This window comes from Alosa pseudoharengus, unplaced genomic scaffold (assembly GCF_046254945.1).
Source record: "Alosa pseudoharengus isolate Yale_2024_CS ecotype anadromous, Long Island Sound unplaced genomic scaffold, YU_APseudo_1.1 YU_APseudo_1.1_scf_6, whole genome shotgun sequence".
In the NCBI taxonomy this organism is placed as follows: Eukaryota; Metazoa; Chordata; class Actinopteri; order Clupeiformes; family Clupeidae; genus Alosa; species Alosa pseudoharengus.
This window is the reverse complement of record NW_027468848.1, coordinates 39,454,522-39,475,912: the sequence shown is the minus strand read 5'-3', so window position 1 is coordinate 39,475,912 and position 21,391 is coordinate 39,454,522. Positions and strand designations below refer to the sequence as shown.

General features: G+C 41.3%; 1 protein-coding gene across 1 annotated transcript; it reads right to left on the bottom strand.

Moving 5' to 3' along the window:
* Window positions 1-1,950: 1,950 nt before the first annotated feature.
* Window positions 1,951-19,689, bottom strand: lox (lysyl oxidase). Its single transcript, XM_076271384.1, has 12 exons — window positions 19,679-19,689; window positions 19,289-19,477; window positions 17,860-18,011; window positions 15,034-15,038; window positions 5,725-5,877; window positions 5,349-5,532; window positions 5,098-5,206; window positions 4,685-4,816; window positions 3,741-3,897; window positions 3,335-3,430; window positions 3,128-3,243; window positions 1,951-2,913 (listed from the first exon to the last, which is right to left on the bottom strand). The coding sequence occupies exons 1-12, from the start codon at window positions 19,687-19,689 to the stop codon at window positions 2,907-2,909; spliced, it is 1,311 nt and encodes a 436-aa protein (XP_076127499.1). The 3' UTR covers window positions 1,951-2,906.
* Between the last annotated feature and the right edge of the window lie 1,702 nt (window positions 19,690-21,391).

Here is a 21,391-nt window from a genome sequence, read left to right as displayed (position 1 = left end):
CACCCTGCTGTCTTCTGATGAGTGTCTGTTGTGTCCACCATAAACGCTATGTGCGCTCAGTGGTTCCATGTTGGTGGAATGAATTGCCCAGTGCTCTCCGTTCTTGTGATAGTTTTGGATCTTTCAAAAAGCATCTAAAGGCATATCTGTTCAACATGCACTTAATTTATTAAGGGTTTCTTATGCGTTATGGTTTGTATATTAGAGTTTTTGTTTATTTTCATAGGCAATTGATTGAATTGACATTGTTGTTTATTATTGCCATTCCCCCTAATGTAGTCTTACCAACTTTTTTAATTGTTTACTGTTAAATTTAGCTATTGCATTGTTGTTATTTGTATGACACTTTGGACAAAAGCATCTGCCAAATCCCATAACCATAATTTTACAAAGCCCCTCAACAAGGTAATATTTTCAGGCTGCTTACGCACATGTGGAAACTATACTTTAAACATTTTGCATAAAAACATCAGCTCTTTGACTTATACAATGGGTAGGCTATTAACTACAACCCCAAATCAGAAAAAGTTGAGATGTTGTGCAAAATGCAAATAAAAACAGAATGTGAAAATCTTTTGTTCATTTTGAATTTAATGCCAACAACATGTTTTAAAAAAAGTTGTGACACTGTGAGTGTGCGGTTTCACCTCTTTATTTAACATAATTATGTAAATGCTTAGGAACTGAGGAGACCAGCTGCTAGAGTTTTGTGAATGAAATTTTGTCCCATTCCTGCCCGATATAGGATTTCCGTTGCTCAACAGTATGGGGTATTCTTAATCATGTTTGTCATTCCATGATGCACCTAATTTGACGGGTCCGGACTGCAGACAGGCCATTTTAGCACCTGGCTTTCTCTATTATGGATAAATACAATTTAAATATCTGCATAATTCATTTTGGCATTGTTTTCCTGAAATATTCAAGGTCTTCCCTGGAAAAGACATGATGGCAGTATATGTTGCTCAAAACCTGTATACATCATTCAGAATTGATTGTGCCTTGCCAGATGTGCAAGATGCCCATGCTGTAGACACTAATGCACCTCCACACAGTCATAGATGTTGGGTTTCAAGCTGCGCACTAAAACAAGTTGGATGGCTTGGATACATGGATAGGCTCTATCCCTTTTTAGCTCAGATGAGTGCATGATTTCCAAAAAGAATGGCACATTTTGATTGGTCCAACCACAGGACCTTTTTCCACTTTACCTCAGTCCATTATAAACAAGCTCAGGCTCTGTATCATGTCTACTGTTGGCTGTTGCATGGTAAAGTTTACAATAGCATTTCTGAATTGAGTATCAAACTTTTAATGCGGTGCCATCTGAAGTCCAAAAGACCATGGCCATCCAATATTGTTTTTCAGCTCTATCCCTTGTTTGCAAACATTTCTCTGGATTCTGTATTATGTACTGTAGAGATGATGAACTCCCCAAATACTTCACAAATTTCATGTTAAGGAGCATTACAACACATTTGTCATTTTCAACATTTGATATGTTGTCTGTGTCCTTTTTTGCAGCTAAATATGAGTTTACGAGATTTGCAGATTATTACATTTTGTTTTTATTCGCATTGTACATCCCAACTTTTTTTGATTTGGGTTGGGATTACTGTGGCACCTGCTGCCATCCACATGCACAAGCACGAGATGGTCAGAATTCATTGGTGCATATTTTAACTTATTTCTTCTGAAAGGATGCTGTTAAATGAAATAAAATTAAATAAACATAACCTATTTTTTAACCTATTTTTTGTATATAATTCTCCCTTTGCAAACACAGCCACTCAAAGTCATATCATTCATTCATTCAATTAACATCAACATATTAACTTCCAAAATAATGGTCGTTCATGATTCATGATTCATTCAAGGATAAATGAAGTCACCACAATTTCATTTGATAATGAGCCTTAGATCATGGAATAAAGAAAAAAATGGACAATACATGGTCAGAACAGCCTTTATTCCAGGTGGTGGTGGTATAGACAATCAATAGACCCTTTCAACAATAAAAACAAAAACAATGCTTGAACGTTCTATTTGGTTCTCAATCTACTTCCTCTGCATTAAGATAACATATGGAATGTTAAAAAGGAAGTCTTGTGGGGCCAACTATGATGCTGATAATGGAACTCTCTTGAAAGGGTCTATAGACTGGTTTCTTGATTGTCTATACCATCACCATTCTATTAATTATTTTGTTGTCATAATAGCACCAGCATACATAGAAAGAAATACTTTATGCATAGTTGTCTTAACAGTTAGGAAATAATACAGATTTACTGATCTATAAACAAAGCTTCTAGGCCAAATGTTATTATTAGAATGATCTGGTAACAACTGAAATAAGAATACCATGCAATTATTAGTAAGGAATAAAAAGAAGGAAAGCCATCTTACAATGAAATCTACAACACACCAGCTTCAAATTTATACTGTGATTCTTGATTGTTTTTATACATAGCCAGCCTATCCTACATTACAAATAAAAATGAGATCTATACAAATACTGCTTGTGAATAAACAATAAATACACCCAGGACATAATTACGAAAATGAGAGTGAAGGTTATTTTTTAAAAATAAATGTATTAAAACATTGTGTCTTTGGTTTCCTGTTTATAGTCCTGCTTATACATTTTATAAAACTCAAATGCTTTGGTAAATTGATCATATCATAGTTGAAGCCAGAATGCATAAAAAACAAATATGTATTTTGCTACTGTGTCTTCCTGATGTGTCTTCAATGTTCTTGGTGCTACTTCTTTTACTAATTTTCATTCCTCCTCAAAATCCTGCCCTCCTTCTGATACAGTAGCTCTTTGAGAGGTAACTTTTTTCTGAAGGCAGTTCAAGGCTTCAAGATGCTCTTCGCACAATAATAAGGGCCGCTTCAATGGCTTAGTATCTGAAGGGGAATTTAAAATTGCATATATTAATTATAATACAAAACCTAACATAATATGTGCTTTACACAAAACAACATACTGTATACCTATGGAAACACATACATGTACATTCGCCACAAACAGGAAGACAAACATGCACTTCTCAAAATATAGACCTATAGTTTATCTAAGCAAACCTACAGATGAAGCATGACCACAGATGGTATTACTTACTGAGATACATGACAGCCTGTTGCTTGAGCGTAGTTCCCCGTGTACTGAATATCACAGCGCACAACATTATTATTAAAGTCAGATTCCGGAACTTGGTAACCAGGATTCACAGTGATCTAAAACATAAGGTAAAATATGTTATTGACAGAACTTCCCAGCAGTCATTTCCAGTATATCAATTACTGGGTCTACAACTGAAGTTCCAACCTTCAGAATGTATTTCCCTGGTCTGACATCAGTGATATCGATCCACTGGCAGTCAATGTCTGCATTGTAGGTGTCATAGCAGCCAGGGCTCAGTCCCTGCACAAACAGCATAGCATTAACACAAGAGCACAACCACTAGCACTATATTTTGGGGTACTTAAAACAATATTTTAAATACCCCAAAACATTACAGTATTAACACTGCACACCTGACACAGTTCAGTGAAAACATATCATGATCCAAGCCTACCGTTTCAGTTGCTATTCGTGTTGTGTTGTGTAAGTGTTTACGTCAAAAGAACTTGGAGACAAAAGTTGGTCATTGTGAAGGCGTGGCCACGCACACCAGTGTATTATAGTGCAGGGCTGGGACAAGACGGGTAATTGCATGCTGGGTAATGGCTACCTGGGTGTGAGAGGTGCAGGCGTAGCGGCGGTAGTAGCCCGGGTCACAGGAGGTGTCCTCCAGGCAGAAACTGGCCTTATGACCCTCACCCACGCGGACTTGGGATTGGGCATCCAGCAGTTCGTAGTGGCAGAACTGATCCATGCTGTGGAAGTGACTGCATAGGGAACATTCCAAATCAGCATGACAATGACATCTTTAAGCTTTGAGCGAACAACAACAGTGTGGGAGCTATCATTTGATTGTTAATTCACAAACAAGTATTCTGAAACTACAGTGTGGGCACTGTAGCTATGGTGATGGGGAACAGAAAGAGAAACAGGGCCAACTGGAGAGGCCAGAGAGGTGACTATGGGGAGAGTAGAGAGGCCTTCAGCTGGGTGTGAGGTCACCAGAGGGTCATTCTAGAGACCACTCACCACCTGCAGTCTATTTATGAGTGTTTTTAATTGATGGCTTAAGGAACCCCATAAATTCTGCATGACAGAATTTCTTAATAAATCATTATACATTTATATACTCATACATACAGATGCACATATACATTCAAATAGACACCAAAAGCACCCCACGCCACAGTCATGGGGTGGGCTCTTTCAGCACAGAGTTTTAGCAGTTTTTCTGGCCTCTTGTAAAAGAGTGGTAGGACAAAGGCACAGCGTGTCTTCTGTCGCTGAAGGAAGCCCGAGCAGGAGCGGTCTCTGGCAGCTAGCTGGAGCTGGACATTTGGTAACACCATGGGAGGAAATCAAGCTCCCATCCGTATGCTGGTCACTGGACCATTTTCCTCCGCTGACGAAGCATAGCGTGCGAGGTGCACTTTAACAAGAGCCATCTTCTGGCTTTATAACCTGTACCATTTCCATAAAATGTGCAGAAACTGGTGCCGGGGGTTATGTTAAACATGGTGATGACAGACGGCTGGTAGAACTGTGTCCACTCACCTATGACAGCTGTGCCACTCCCAGGCATAGCGTGGACGACTCGGCCGGAAGTCTGCAGTACCTTGGTTCTTCACACGCCCTGGGAAGCGCAAGAGCACTCGCGTATCATAATCTCTTGCTGATGCAGCTGAGCTGTTGAAATATTGATTGTCAGTTGTCAGTTGGTTTCCTTTCCTTCCTGTTTACAAGGGTGCCATTGCTCTGCCAATTACCTATGGCAATTATAAGATGACATTTGCATAGCAAAAAATCAATTGTCAAAAAGCTTCTACCTTACCGTTTCGAAGTTAAAGTTGGATATAATAATTTTAAGCATCCCTAAGCTAGCACAGCGCACATACAATACACACACTCAACACACATTTACATGTAATGATTTATATTGTATAAATAGGCTACGATGTTTGCCTTACCTGGCAAGGCAGTTTTCCTCGGCGGCACATCGAAGGTTATACATGGCAGATCTCTGCACATAAGTCGATATCTGGACGTAATAGGGATCAGGCACTAGGTCCGGGAGACCTGTTTACCATGAATACACAGGTGATCAATAACAATGCAGGCGCACAAGACTGTATTCTGTCCGGGCTGTTATTATCTTTAAACGCTACACAAGCTACTCACATGGAATGTATCTTCCAAATCTTGATATAAAAGAACTTACCGTGCTGGACAGAGTTTGAGCGTTCACTCACTCTTTCTCTCCCGGTCCTAGCACTTGGCCGATAATAAGCGTCGTAGTAGTTGTAATAGGGATTGGTGAGGGACTTGTATGGATCATATGGGTCATCAGCGACCATTACCTCTTCACCTCCAACATTGCGCATTGAAGGAGAGACCGTAGGACGCTCTGTGTCACCGGGCGCGTTGAGGTCCCCATGCCCCTGTCTCAGGATTGATCCGGAGTGCGTCGACTCTCTGAAAAAGCCCTGCGTCCTGACCAGTGGCCGTCTTGGAAAACTTCTAGACTCTTGGTTTTGCGCATGGATGGAGGATGTACTCAGCGCCTCAGATGTATTATTCTTGTCACTGATTACTACAACAGAGCTTTGGGGATCAGTTTCGCGCGCCCTCAAGCCCGATGGGACATACTGAGAACCTCGACTAAACAAGCTGAAGACGCGTCCGTTGTTTGCCCAATGGAGACGCGGTGTTAACGCACGAGACTGTGCAGGTCTTGGCCCGGGGTTCGACTGTGCAAGAATAGTTTGTAAAATACAGCAGATGAAGCAGAATTGTGAGTAAGAAATAGGAAAAACGTTTACGGATAGCACCCGCATTATGACAAACTATCAAACATAAATTATTGCGGTTTAATTTAATGTAAATATGATAATCTGAGAGTCAGTCACCTAGGCCTATAAACAAATCCAATGTCGGCTACATTGGATCGGGTACCACGGAGAATACGAAACAATCACTCTCACGTTTTCCTTGCATTCTCGTGTGCAGCATCCAGAGAGGAGGGGTCAGAGTTTTAAAGTTTCTGGAACGGTTACAAAGTTACACAAGTGAAATTGGCACCTCCGGTCTGCACATTTCTACTGCAGGTACTGTCACGTATACATCCACATGTTTTCCCTTTCACAAATGACAGTAAGGGTTAAACTTTGCAGAATTATAGAACGCCGTTGAGATGGTTCATGGCAGAGTGGAGATCCGTTCTAATTAGTCTAGAATATAGGCCATGAAAAGGACCTTGCATTAAACCGAAGATTTTCTTGAAGGACCTATAATAGATTCAAGTGATCAATTTATTTTACACGTTGTTTGACGTTTGTTCAAATGAAATACAAATAACTTTGTCTATTAAATAAATGTTTGTGAATTATTTTGTTCATCTTCATATGCCACACCATCCTGCCGTTGTTTAAGCCCACGGAAGTGGAAGGCATTCCCAACAGTATGCTATCTGCTGTATGGAAAGCTACTGCACATGAAGAGGGTTAATGAGCCCGGTTTGACTCTGAATTTAATCTGCAGTAAACAAGCAGTAAAAAAATATCGGACCCGCCAACACTGCGTGCGGTGGCCCTGCATGATCCTAGGCTACCCTAAATGCGTTTTGGCTTGTGTCCGATGCGAGCGGAGCCATATTTACACTTTAGATTATGATAATGTGCCACTTCCACTAGGCTTCATTTTTTTCTTATCAAAAAACTTTTGTTTTCCGTGGTTTTCAGGTCACATTTATCTAATGTTGTTTCTTCTTGTCTTATGATATTACTGGACAGGGTTGTATGGACTCTGCTGCCTGTCATCGCATCAAACCCTTACTGGACCCAAGGACATTGTTTCATATTTATTTTATTGGACAATTGTGCATTTTTGACTATCTAACCTACTGCTCAGTGAGACAAATTAAGGAACGCAAGTCGATACATTCACTGGATAATAGACTGAATTTCAATGACAGGAGGATTTGTTTGGATTGGACATAACCCCAAAGTCACAATGGGGACCCCAAGACTCAGGTTGCTCTCTATCCATTCATCTACAATGTGGGCTTCAGATAACTATGCGTGTAACTTTGCTTTTCCTGTAAGAGAGTCATCTCTTCCAAGGTGTTATTCAACTTCACCATATACGTTACTACTTACTCATGAACACATCTTAACCTTCTTATGTGGTATTTATGATTTTGAATGACTTAGACTTAGATATTGTGCAGTGACAATATGTGTACACAGCAGACATGAAAACTCTGACGCTATAATGGAGAATGACAAAAGCCATCTTGTGTTATCTTAAAATCAGTTTTGCCAGTTTTGTGTACAATGCAGCAGAATGCTCTCTGAAGCATAACACCTGGCATCAATTTGTCTATGTCCACCAGCCACGTGGATCTGGTTTCCAAGCCTCTGGCTCTGGTGCTCTCCAACCCCTTTGCACCAATGCATTTCACTCATCATCTCCATATTGACCCATATAGGTGAGATAGCAATATTGCGATCAAGCTTTATTCATATATAATATATCACTGTTCTTCCTGGATGACTGGTTGGATAGGTTTTCATCTGCAAGTTATGTTATGGCTGTGCACACACTATGCTTATGTTGCACTGTAAGATCTTCCTTTACATATGACCATGGATTACACAATAAATGCCCTTTCTTTTTCCTTTCAATATGCAGAGTTTCTGCATAGTTTTCATTTGCATTTCATTGCATTTTCCAGCTTCACCTCCTAAGTGCTGTGTAATTGCAGTGTAAGATCCTTAAAGGCCACAGCAAGTCCTACGAACTCATTTAGCATCTTAGGGGAGGGTTCTCTTCACCTCTCCGTGTCCCTACTGGTTTCTCGTTCCTCTCATGTTTTATGTGTCATCCAACATTTTCATTTCTGCATTCAGCCCATCTCTTGCCCGCCACAATCCCCATAACAGACTTAGGCGTTAGGCCTTATGTGTGAGAACACAGTGAAATAAGTTGCAGCCAACTGCATGGTGAGACACTGAGAACTAGAGGTATGGCCTGTATAGCATCAAAAACAGTAAGCTTTCCAGTTCCAGTTCCAAAACAGTTCCAGTAGACCATGAGTGTATGTGCAGGGGTGCCCAAATTCTTAACCCGTCAAGGGCCAAAAAATTAATCGGGGTGGAGGGCTGCAGGCCAAAACTAAAAGTTCAAGTGGTGGACCATTAAATTGAAATATATAACATATTTGTGCAAAATTGACATTCTATAAAAGGTTCTTAAACAAATGTTTAAGAAATAAAAAAAACACTACTCTTTACTGCTTGTCTTTGTGTTTACAGTACTTTTATTAATAGCCTTTCATGAAATGATTGAACATCCATATGGCTGTTTTAAGGAGTAGAAATATACAGTGTATCTGAAGCAATCAAAATCTCTTAAGAAAAGCATATAGTGCAATTCTTTTTTTTTTTTTGGAGCAATTCAATGTCTTGTGAGAAAGTTATTTGCATCAATATGAATTAATGATCAGTGTTGGAAATGTTACTTTAAAAAAGTAATTAGTTATAGTTACTCACTACTTGTTCCAAAAAGTAACTGAGTTAGTAACTCATCATACCTGTTACAGGCTGATTGGCCTACACACTTCTGCCATCTAGTTTCCACTGGATTTTTTGATTGTCGGTGCCGTTAAAGTAGAAATATATCAGTAAGAAGCACTAAGCTAACGCACGCTTCGGACGCTGCGACTCCCCCAGTCAAGGTTGCATAGCAACGGCAATGTTTCATAGTTTGTCTTCACCGAAATGGAGTTTGTGGCACCAGAGCCTGTCTACAGAGGTGGCACTAACCCTGTGTGAAATCATCATGTTTGATAGGTTGTTAATACATTCTGAAAATGTTACTGTTCTGATCAAGGTCATGCAAAATGCTTGGGGCAGCCGTGGCCCACTGGTTAGCACTCTGGACTTGTAACCGGAGAGTTGGCGGTTCGAGCCCCGACCAGTGGGCTGCGGCTGAAGTGCCCTTGAGCAAGGCAACCTAACCCCTCACTGCTCCCCGAGCACAGCCATTGTAGCAGGCAGCTCACTGCGCCGGGATTAGTGTGTGCTTCACCTGTGTGTCACCTAGGTGTGCCACACCTAGTGTGTTCACTGTGTGCTGTTTGTGTTTCACTAAAAGAGACCAAATTTCCCTCACGGGATCAAAATAAAGCTTACGACTCTGCCTCTGATTCCTAGTCTGCTTATCATTATCTGTTTTTAGTGAAAAACAAAATCTCATCTCGTCATGTCTTTAGTGTCTTTGTCGGCGATTTCTTTAGTTTTTTTAAATATCTCAATAACAGCCAACAAACTCTCAGCACAGTCAAACCAAAGTTAAGTGAACCTTGCAAACGATTTACTTTTATAGACCACTGAAATCACGCGTGAATCACACGTGAAAATGACCATCACGTTAGGTTGTGACTGGTTGTGAGCGAGATCTAACGCCCTCCTCCGCCCGCGTACATCGGAACTAGCTCCTGGTTAGCATTAATAATCGTTTACTTTAACGGCACCGACAATCAAAAAATTCAGTGGAAACCAGATGGCAGAAGTATGTAGGCCAATCGGCCCACCAGCTTTTTCTACTTTGCCACCTACAGAGTTTGACAGGTACGATGTTTCGAAACGCCATGTTTTTTCCCATAGACATTCGACAACCGGAAGTTGGGTGGATCCGGATGTTTCGGAGGCGGGACTTATTCCGGAGAGGTCTATTAACCCACCTCCTCACTAGCTGTGAGCCAGGGGTGTGTTCGGATTACACAGTTTATTCAATCAATGCATGGTAACGCACAGCATTTAACGTCCAGTAACGTTAACGCCGTTGTAACAACGGGAAAAGTAATTAATTAGATTACCCCGTTACTGAAAAAATAACGTTGTTACCTAACGCCGTTATTCCAAACATTGTTAATGATTAATATAGAACACAACATGCCCCTATGGGACAAATTGATACATTCTTCAGAACAATCTTTTTTTCAAGAATGGAGACCATATTTTTAAAAAACTTTGCAACACAATGTGTTTCCATAAATTTGAAGTTGAACAGGCGGCTCGTGGATTTTGTCCGTTTTAATGGAACCTTATGGCAGATAAATCAAACATTGAACACATATTAAGGAATATTCAATGAACGCATAGTAAGGAATAATAAAATAAATGTTCATACAATATTAATACACATAAGTGATAAACAAAATATGAACACAAATAAATTTGATTGAGCAATGACAATTGTACAATTCAGATTAGCTAGCTTCTCCCCTCCTCGCTCTTGTCATCGTCATGACTATGGATCTGCACTGACAGAAGCTCAATAGCGCCTCCCTATCGCCACATCTAAAACAATGTTAAACTGTGGCCAGATAGTGAACTGCAACCAGTGTAAATAAGCTTTTCGACTGATTGCAGTCACTGGCGAAAAGCTTATTTAAATTTAGTGGAATGTCCAGTCCACATTGGGAGTGTTTTCATTTTTAAATGTCGGGCGGATGACCAGAGCATGGTCCAAAATAAATCGATGGTGGGCCAAATTTGGGCAGCCCTGGCGTAGACCACATCTACACCACCTGGCGTAGAAACATTCACCATCTGAAGACTGACAGTAAGTTTGGAAACATTTTTTTATTATTATTTTGGCTGTGCTAAAGTCAATGATCAAGCAATAAAGCAATAAAGAAGCAGGAATATTGTAGCATTTCATATCCATTTTATATGTATTTATGTATGCATTTTTATGTATTTACTACTAAGATCGTAGCAGGCAATGAGTCAATGAGTAGCCTACTTCATTATTCTGAATAGAAGAATATGCTTCAGTAACAGTTGAACAGAGAAGTTGATCATTCTAGTGTGTTCCATTTTCATATCATAAGGAGGGGATGAAAACAATCTAAAACCTACAAAAATTCTTCTTCTTTGTCCTTGATTTGTGGACCACGACGTGTTGGAAAGTGTAGGTGCCATGCTCATGTGTTGGAAAGTGTAGGTCATGTGCTTTGTCCCCAACAGCTCACAATTTCTGAGTTCAATTACAACAAAGCCTTTTAAACAGTGTTGAGAAAAAACCAAAAGTCCTACGGGGAGCTTTTTTTTTTTTATGTACAGCCCCTATTTGTTCTGAGATGGGTTCCTCACTGCCATGGAGCCAAAAGGAGAACAAGCTTTATCAAAGGCTTCTCTATAAGGTCAGGTCAACATATGACTAAGAAGATTTCCCATTTCATTTAAGCAGTCCAAATTTCCCTTAGAAGAGGCTAGTAAGTCCAACTGGAATGAAGACTAGTCAGTCTAGCCAGTTGTTCAGTCGTGGCCAAATTTGTTGGTACCTTTTCACAGAAGAACCTTCAATTTTTCTCTGAAACTGACTAAAGTCATTGTCATTCACCAAATCAGTCTTTACACTTGACTCTTCATTCAACAAAATATTGAAGATAATAAACCAAGGGAAAATAGCTTGAACAAAAACATACTCTTTACCTAGTTGTGTATTGCATGATCTTTACAGGCAATCACTGTCAGCAACAGTTTTCTGTAGCTTTTAATAAAATTTGACAACAGGTAGCCCACTCTCACACTGCTCCAGATTGTGCAGGTTTAAAGGATGCATTCTACAGACAGCATGTTTCAGCTTTTCCAGAGATGTCTTTTCATGGATGACAAAGTGAAATATTGCAGCATGATGATCTGATCATAGAAATTGAATACTTATTGTTATTGTTACAATTCTCCACCCATGATTATTTATGGACAGGTTTTGTAAAATACTCTCTAAACCATAATATTCACCCCTTAGTTTGCCCTCCATACACCACAATGCTCTCCTGACATCAAAACATGTTAAAACACGTGTCACGTGCAGGTAAATTAACAAGCATCTCAGGCCTAGGAAAAACTGAGAATCTACTGAACATTAGACGTTTTATCACAGGGGTGTAAACATCAAAGGACACAGCGTTTAGCACACAGGGGGTATTTCCTACCAAATATCCAGCAGGCCATACTCTCATTACAATTAGTTGCAGGTGTGATGCTTATGTTGTAACTTTAACGGGAGTCATAATGAGAATGCGCTCGGCGGGGAAAGAACCGGGCTGTAACCCATGGGACCTATAAAGAGGGTGGAAAACCAAGACACAATAGGCCTGTTTCTGCTATCATCAGTCCCTAACAAAATGTGCAAATGATTTAGGATCCAGGCCAGAAAAGGGGGGAAAAGTCTTTATGTGTTCCAAGTGGCTACCTTTTGGATGGATGTGCTTTTCAAGATGAAGTTCCATTAGAAAGAGCTGATGATGCTCAGTTAAGATGGAGCAAAAGTGTATCCTTAAACTGCAAGGAGCCATGTTTTCATAAAAAAAAGTTTCTATTCCAAATGTCATATTGTACATAAACTTACATGTACATAAACCTCACATATCCTTCATACAATTAATCTAGGGGTTTATTGGAGGTGAAACGAAATGAAGCCTCTTGGAAATGGAAGAGTTCAGACATCTTTATGACCATTGTATATAAATCATGTGATTACATTTAGAGCAACAGAATTAGATAGTGCCCTTAAGCTCTGTTAAAGCTCACATCAGTTTGGTCACTGGTTTCCAACCAGTCTGCTTCAGAATCTTAAGAAAGCTTGGAATAATCCTCAGCAGCAGTGGTTATCAATGTTACGGGGTGGCATCATCCAAAATCTCAAAGTCATTTCCCTATGAAGAGGGTATCTAAGTCTAAGGGGAAGAAGACAGCTCTGTGTCTTCTAGGATCTATCTATTGGTAGGATCTATGTGCCTGCCTGCCCTTTAACTCTGCCAGAGAAAACAATGTTAAGAAAACTTTTATTATTATTATTATTATTTTTTTTAGAAATTTGTTTTATTATCTCCAGCTAAAGGTATCAATAGCATGCCTGCACCACAGATACCTTTGGTCTGTAATGAGCCAAAAACAGCAATATGCCTCTCAAATAGCTGTTACAAAAAGAATGTCTTCAACAGAATAGGCCTTTGGTAACACTAGTGGAAAACCTGCCAGCCTTGAAAAACAAATGCTGATTCCAACTTTTTGAAGAGGTGAAAAAATAGATCTTAAATAGAATGGAGGTTCCAATGTCAATTATAGGTTGTGTGTGAAGGAGTGAAACATCTATTCAGCTGTGGAAAGGACATCTTCCACCGAGAACACTTATGCAAAATTTAACCCTTGTAATGGTTTTGAACATGGAATGAACATTATGGAAAACTAGATGCAGACAAATGGAAGATGTTAGGATACTCCATCAGGGATAAAGAGACACACTCAGAGGTATACTCTGTCACTACTTCAGTATTTATTCAGTAGAGAAAAGATGCATTAAATATAGCACTGCATGTCATGGTACAGGCAATGTCACAAAAAAGATGACAAATGGGAGAAAATAACTATATGTGTAGATGGTAAAAGGATAGAAATATTTTATAGTCATTTTCTTTGTAAGTTTGACCTGATTATGAAGTGTGAGTCGTTTTTTTCCCAACCCTTGGCTTCTAGCTGCCTTCTCTGTGGTTCCTCCTTTCTTTGCTGATTGTATAGCGGTGATGTGGTCTCAGTAAACACTTTAAGGCGCGGACTTCACACCCACAAACCTGCAGATTTCATGGGAACTTGCAGGGGATTCTTTAGTCGTGCTGAAGGATTGGAATGATCCACAATCTGGTTGCTAAGCAAACAGTCAGACAGTGTATGGCCTGGGTCAGCTGTTACGTGTCAAAGCATGACTGATTTATTAGTGAACAAAACTGGTAGTTGCTGCAATAACTCTCATATGACCTCTGTTTAAACTACTGCTGGCAAATTAGCTAATCTACCTGTGAGTGATGGAACCTGAGTAATGTAACCTGGTTACATCTGGCTCTCCGGGCCTGCTAATGTGTATAGTTAGATGACAGAGAGGTGATTCAGAACTGAGGTTAGGTGAATTATAGAAATGGGAAGTTAGTGCATTGGTCACATAAGCCTCCTCATGGGATTGAAATTTGTTATGTTTGTTAAGTGGTCACCCCCATTATGGGACTGAACTAAGCTCTATTTTCTTCCCAATGATATGCTGAAAATACAATTGATTTCATAGTTTCATATGTAAGGGGGCATATTTTGCATGGGGGTGAGTATGCAGAGACTTTCACCCATATTCACCACTGACTTACACTCAAATGAAGAAACGGTCATCTTCATAGTTTGGATACTTGACTTAACTGGACTTGACTTGAGGTTGCATGGTCATTATGTGACCATAGTCTTCAGATTTCTGTAGCCTTGGCGGTTCTGAGCTGAGGCCAGGAAGTCAGCCAGTGTGTGCACTGCTGCGACCTGAGACCTCCTGGTGATTCTGGGACCTCCAGGGTTGGGCAACAGCCCTTTGGAGGTGGACATGATGCTGCAGTGAGCACTCGCTTTGTATCTTTCTCTCTCTCTGTATCGAAGAGATTCTGGATTTATCAAACAAAAAAATACCCAGTGGACAAGGCAAAGTTGTGCAAAGTCTATGATAAATAACAGTGCATTAATGCATCTACTGAGGTTAGGAACTGAACAGGGAATACATTATCTAAGAACAGGGAATACATTATCTAAGAACCTGGTCCTGATGGTCCTTCAGAGGCCAGTTAACGAGTATTTTTTACCTAATATCTGGCATGGCAGGAATATCAGAATGAAATAAAAATGTTTTATGAGTAAGCCAAATCCTGTCAATCTCGCCAAGATCTGTGAGTCATTGAGTGGGCTTTCACAGCTCCTGTTCCTCCTGTTCCTCTCACATCATTCACCAAACCAGGTGGTGGCCTTACATGTGCTACCTTGCAGGACTGCCTCGTGTCACCAGCCCGCCTCCTCCAGTTTACTTACCTGTGCTGTTGAAGAAAACACATTTATAGACAACATCAATAAGAATAGACAAATATAAGAGACAATAAATTGCATTTCTTGCATTTTTACTCATATAGAGTAAAACATGTATTTTGTATTGTTTTCCTTTGGTTGCAAACTGAATTGGTGAAGTGTATGCCTGTGAAGATGCTGATGAGAGGGCTTTGACCCTGTGCCTCCATCTACTGGCTGCAATATGCCATAACACAGTGCACTGTGGATGGAGGCAGATCTCAACAAACCTTACTCATATACACAGAGAAGAATTATGCTGTTGATTTTTTGTTGTTGTATTCACTTAGTAGATCACATACTCTAAGTAGCTCTTTATCTTTGGTCTCAACACTCAATACTGGTCAACAAGCAGCAAAAAGAGATTATTTTGATGCTTTTAATTACAGAGGTTTGGTACACCCAACATGGTATAGATAGGTTCTCCTTTCAGGTTTCAGGCTCATACATACTGCAGGTCTGAATTATTAACAAACCAATCTGTCTTCATCTTTGTAGCTATTTATTCCACCAACAGGTGGCTTTGTGCTTTGATGATGTCCCAGTGTCAGGTTCGGAACAATGAACACAATCATATGAATCACTTGAACACTTCAGTGTGGAGAGCCCCAGGTGGACCAAGCACTTGTGTGCAGAAGCCTACTGTCCGACTGTCTCATGCAGTCACTTCCCCCATGCAGCTGGTAATTAAAGAGTAATGAGTGAATGATGCATGAGCTCCTTCCTCTGGCTATGTGTCAAACACAAACACGGTCAGACACAGGAGGCTGCTTGGTTTTGAGAAGACCGCTGTCATCTGCAGATGACTTTGGTTTGTGCATCACCCAAACACCTGTCCCTACTAATGACAATCGAGACACCTTTTTAGGCCAAACTGGTAGGCAAGATAACAGAGAATAGTGTCTTATACCATTAAGGGTCAACTGTTATCACCAAGAAAAGTTGCCCGTTGTTTTGTATGTTAGTTCCAAATATTGCTAAACTATGTTGCTCAAAACGTAGCCAATGCAATATCAGTCAAAGGATTTCACTTATTGATACATGCAAAAAGGAAAATGTTGTCCATCACTAAGATTCTGCTACATGGCACGATTTTAACTTTCTCTTCTTCCAAAGGGCCCGTATCTACATAATAGACCATTAGTATAATAGACGCAAATCTTAATGAAAATACTATACGCCTACATAGATTACATATATTATACTCTCAGCCTTCTACCTTTTCAGACTAGTCAGGCACATCATAACACAACATACACACACACACTTTGAAAGAAAGATAGGACACAAAGGAAAAGATGTAAATGTACTCTGTATTTCACATATTAAAGGGAACAAATACCCCCATTGTATAAAGAATAAAATTGACAGTGCAAAGTGCAATGATTCACAAGGTCTGGTAGAAACTCATGTCTCTCTGACATTCCTCTACTGACATCAAGCTGACCTGCCCTGGCCAGCATCTAGCCCAACCATTGGAAGAGTGTGTGTGGGAGGCGGAAGGGAGTCAGGAAGGAAGGGGAAGAAGGACAGAACGGGGAGAGGGGCTAAGTGGAGGAATAGAGAGGAGAGCAGCTGGGAAACAAGGAAGGTAGAAGACAAAGGACCAGCCCATCCAGACATACTGCACAAGACACAGGGACTGTGTACAGCCTCCAGACATACTGCACAAGACACGGGGACTGTGTACAGCCCATCCAGACATACTGCACAAGACACAGGGACTGTGTACAGCCTCCAGACATACTGCACAAGACACAGGGACTGTGTACAGCCCATCCAGACATACTGCACAAGACACGGGGACTGGGATGGGGAAACCAGACCAGAGGGAAGGGACAGAAAGGACAGAAAACAGTACCGGCGTTTCCAGAGACCATCTCTAGTTAAATGCATAGAAGACCACAACGATGAATGATGTGGAGGAGTCCATCATGCTCTCTGTCTGTGGGTCATGCCTTGTCTCACAAAACATGTATTTGGCATCATTATTTTTTTTATTTCGTATTTTGTTCACAGCACTTTTTCTGTTTTTCTTATGTAAGAAGCATATAAATATTTTTTCTTTAACTGTACTTTTTAAGTATACATAAATAAATTATCCATATATGCCCTGCTGAGATTACTGTACTGCAAAAAAGTAGTGAGCAATCTTTAAAATCATCTTGTGAAATATCAAAAATATTTTTTTTATTCAAAATCTCTTTAGAAAAATCTCCCTATGTATACTATATTTATATATATATATATGTACTTAAAACATCTTTCCCCTCTCTCTGTTTTTATTCAAACCCTGCTGCTTTTGAAATTGCTGAGAAGGATTGTCCTCTCCATCCTGGGCATCTCGGCGTGTTTGTATAGAACCCGTCACTTCCTATCACATCCCTCACGCCCTCTAGTGGCATTAGGGAAAACCAACCCACTATGATGGCCACTGCAAGTGACCAGTGCTACGCTACAGAGAGAAATCTCCAGATTTTACACCACAGCTTTTATGTGGCTCTCCTTTTGAGCAGATCTATGTGAACACATCAGGAAAGAGGCCAGAAACACACACACATCGCACTGCACAGCCTCAGCCACCAATGCTGTGCCACTTCACCAAAGGTCATGATTCATGTTTCATTATTATTTCCTTAAGACAATTTTGTTGGCATCTTCTGTGGAAGATTTCCCACCATGCAGGTCACGTTCAATTCCTCTGGGAGAACTTGCCGCTTCTTTGGAAGTGAATCACTCGGCTTAGCCATATGCCAAAGCATTCCTCCCCCGAATGTGTGCTGTGTTGCACACGTGAGGGATGCTTCTGCTGCATCTCTGGCTGCGATGAGTGAGACAGCGTGGTGGTGGTTACTGGAAGGTTCCCCAGGGCTGGACAGTCCGGTGGCACCTCGCCGTCCTGGTCGGCGTCCCCAGTGCTCCGCACAGGAGCAGATAACCAAACACTGTAACACAACCAGACCAGAACAACATCAAACCAGCACAGAGAACACAGAAGCACTGTTATGCAGTATTGCAGAACAAAGGGACCCCACACACACACACGCACGCACACACACACACACACACACACACGCACACGCACACGCACACGCACACGCACACACACACACGCACATTCATGCCTGCGTTTTTTTTTTCAGAAATAGGCAGTGGGAGGCCTGGTGGATCTTGCCCTGTCACTCTCCTGCAACATTGTGAGAACCAAATGAATCTTAAATAAGATCCGCCAACTGACTGAACTACAATTCTTACAAACTGCCAGATCACAATCCTCTGGAAAGTTCTTGAGGTAGGAAGGCAGCGCAAAGCAGGTCGGAGCTGTGAGAGAGAACACTCCCAGACAGAGGAGCACATGTTCACTAGAAACTCAACCACATTTTCCCACCGTACTCACACCGAAAAGTTTGGATCTGAAGCATTCACTTATTATTTCTCTCCTAATTCACTGTCAGAGTTTCTCCTCCTGACCCATCCACTGAAACTCAAGAGATCTCAGCTGTTCTGAGTTGTTACACCTACTTAATTCAACGTTATAAAAGACAGTTTTTTATTCCTTTATTAGTCAGAGCTGGGGAATGTTGTGCCTCCCCCCTCACTGTGATCAAATGCACCAGTGATGGAAGCTAATGATAATGGTGCTGCTGATGAATATCCATACTCCGTGGATGACTCTGCATGGAGAGAGAGAGAGAGGGCATCTGAGGGCCAAGCAGGGTCACTCTGTGTGGGAGGCCCAAGTGATGCGCCATATTGATTTCCTTACAGCCCACATGGAAGGCAAATAAAATCTACAGTATAGAGCTGATCTCAAACTTCTCTTCCACCAGCCTGCAACATGCGGCAGAACTGTGCTGCAGCGTACTCTAAACATGTTGGAAATACTGTCATGCTCAAAAAGATGTGACATTAAAACTAATCTCAAATTCAAATTCTCGTAAATCACGTCTTAAAATAAAAGTTGACATAAAAAAAAATGCCTTTCAGTCATCTCCGCTCCCTATCCTTGAAATGTGGAGCTCAGGAGTCATTCTCTGCCCCCACTCTTTCAAGCAGATGACTGTTTGCAAAACACCATCCTGTGTTCATCTCCCTCTTTTTCCCCTCCACACGCACGGCTCCTGATCTACCTTTGCCTGTTGTTCCTGCTTTTCATAGCTTCTTGACCAATGTGATTCCATCTGACCGCCTCTTGACATGTTCACTGCCCACAGCTGTTCACCACAGACTCCTGTCATAAGACTGCGCACCTTTGGAGAAGCAGCTGATGTCTGTGGACTTGACGGCCTGTGAAGAAGCATGATGAAGGCGGACTGGACTGTTTCTTTTCTCCGCCTGAGCCCTGACTTCCAGCGCACACATCTGACCACCCTCCACAAACCCGAGACGAGAGCACAGGCTTGGCACACACCTACATCAGTGTACACATGCAGGCACACAAAGGGACACTCATACCCACACAGAGCAATGCCTATTAAAGCACACAGAACAATGTGTATCACTATCAACACATACCACATGCACAGAGCACTAAGCCTCATTTACCAACTGTTCCTTAGAAGAACATTCCCAAACGTTCTTTTCAAACAGAACAATATGTATCAATGCATACCACATGAGCATTGAGCCTCCAACCAACTGTTCCCTTTAACCCCCCCTACTTAAGCAGTCTTCAAACAGAACAATGGGCATCAGTGCACACCACACCTTACATGCTGGGTTTTTGTAAACAGTATGCTATGGTACATATCTTGAAGGCTTTTTACTCCTCAGCTGTGGAGAGTGTCCTGACAAGTAGCATCATCACTTGGTATGGGAACTGTACAGCCCGTGACTGCAGTGCCCTACAGAGAGTGGTGCGATCTGCCGAATGTAACATCAGAGCACCTCTCCCTATCTTGCAGGAGACCTACAAGAAAAGACTATGTACCAGGGCCCAAAGTATTGTAAAGGACTCCTCACATCCTGACCATGGACTTTTCAAAAGACTGAGGTCAGGCAAACGTCTCTGCTGCTACAAGACCAGAACAGAGAGACTGAGGAGCTTCTTTCCTCCAGTCATCCGTATCCTGAACACACACAAGACTATATAAACTGCACTTACACTTTTCTTTTTTCACACTTGCACATGGACTGTACACACACTGCACTTTATACTCTCTCTTGCTATTTATTACAAAATATCTCTTGATCTTTCTTTCACTACATGCTTTACGTTAGTATTGCTATGTATGTGACAAATAAACCTCCTTGTATCCTTGTATATCCAGGGCTTCATACAGAACTCAAAAGGTCCACACATCATTGCTCGTCGTTCCTCCCACCTTTCCTCCCTCCACGTGTGTGATATTTTAGAACTGTCATCTACACTACAAACCGTCCTACTACTTCCTGTGACTCCTCCAAAAACTCCGCCACAGCTCTCCCACAGACACGCTGAGCTGAGCTGAGGATCACACAGGCAGGACCATGTGAGCTCATGGCTCCTGACAGATTCGTGTTGTGTGTAAGTGCATCGTGAAATAGACAGATACTGCACGAATCTCTTTCCATTCTCACCGATATGGAAATGCACATTTACTGAGGTCAATGCCACTGAGTAAATGGTGCTTTTATACAAATGTCCTGGTTAATCATGAGATGTGTTTTTGTATTACCATTTCCATACATTCAAATAATGTGTTGGGAGTATTTGAGCATTTGTAAAACATAAAGCCTTGGTGATGCTGTGTGCGCTGCTGTGCCATCTTAGCAGTCTTTCACTCTCTGTGTTGGGTTCTTCTGTTTATTTTGCTCATTTATACAGCACACACACAAAAATTTTTTTTGCTTTTTCACACGCAGTCATCCACAAATCCCCCACCTCTCGCTCAATCTCTGTCTCTCTCACACATACTCACACACACACACACATACACAAACACACACACACACACACACACACACACACACACACACACACACACACACACACACACACAAACACACACACACACACACACACACACACACACACATCACATATTTGGCAACAAAGCACATTGGCAGAGCATAGGAGCGGTGATCATCTTATCTGTACAAACAGAAAATCTAGTTCACACACTCCTTCACCAGGAGAAACAGGTTCCTTTGAACAAACAGGCTTGCAATGGAAACTCAGCATGCATGTTGGCACACTTATCACCCAGCGCAGGCCACCACTAAGGCGCCCTATGAAGTAATTTTGTCTGATCTGCGTACATAAACAAGAATGCAGGCCTGAGGCAGGATGGATACGGCTATGTCTTCAACCACCCCCCCCCCCCCCATCTAACCCTCCCCTTTC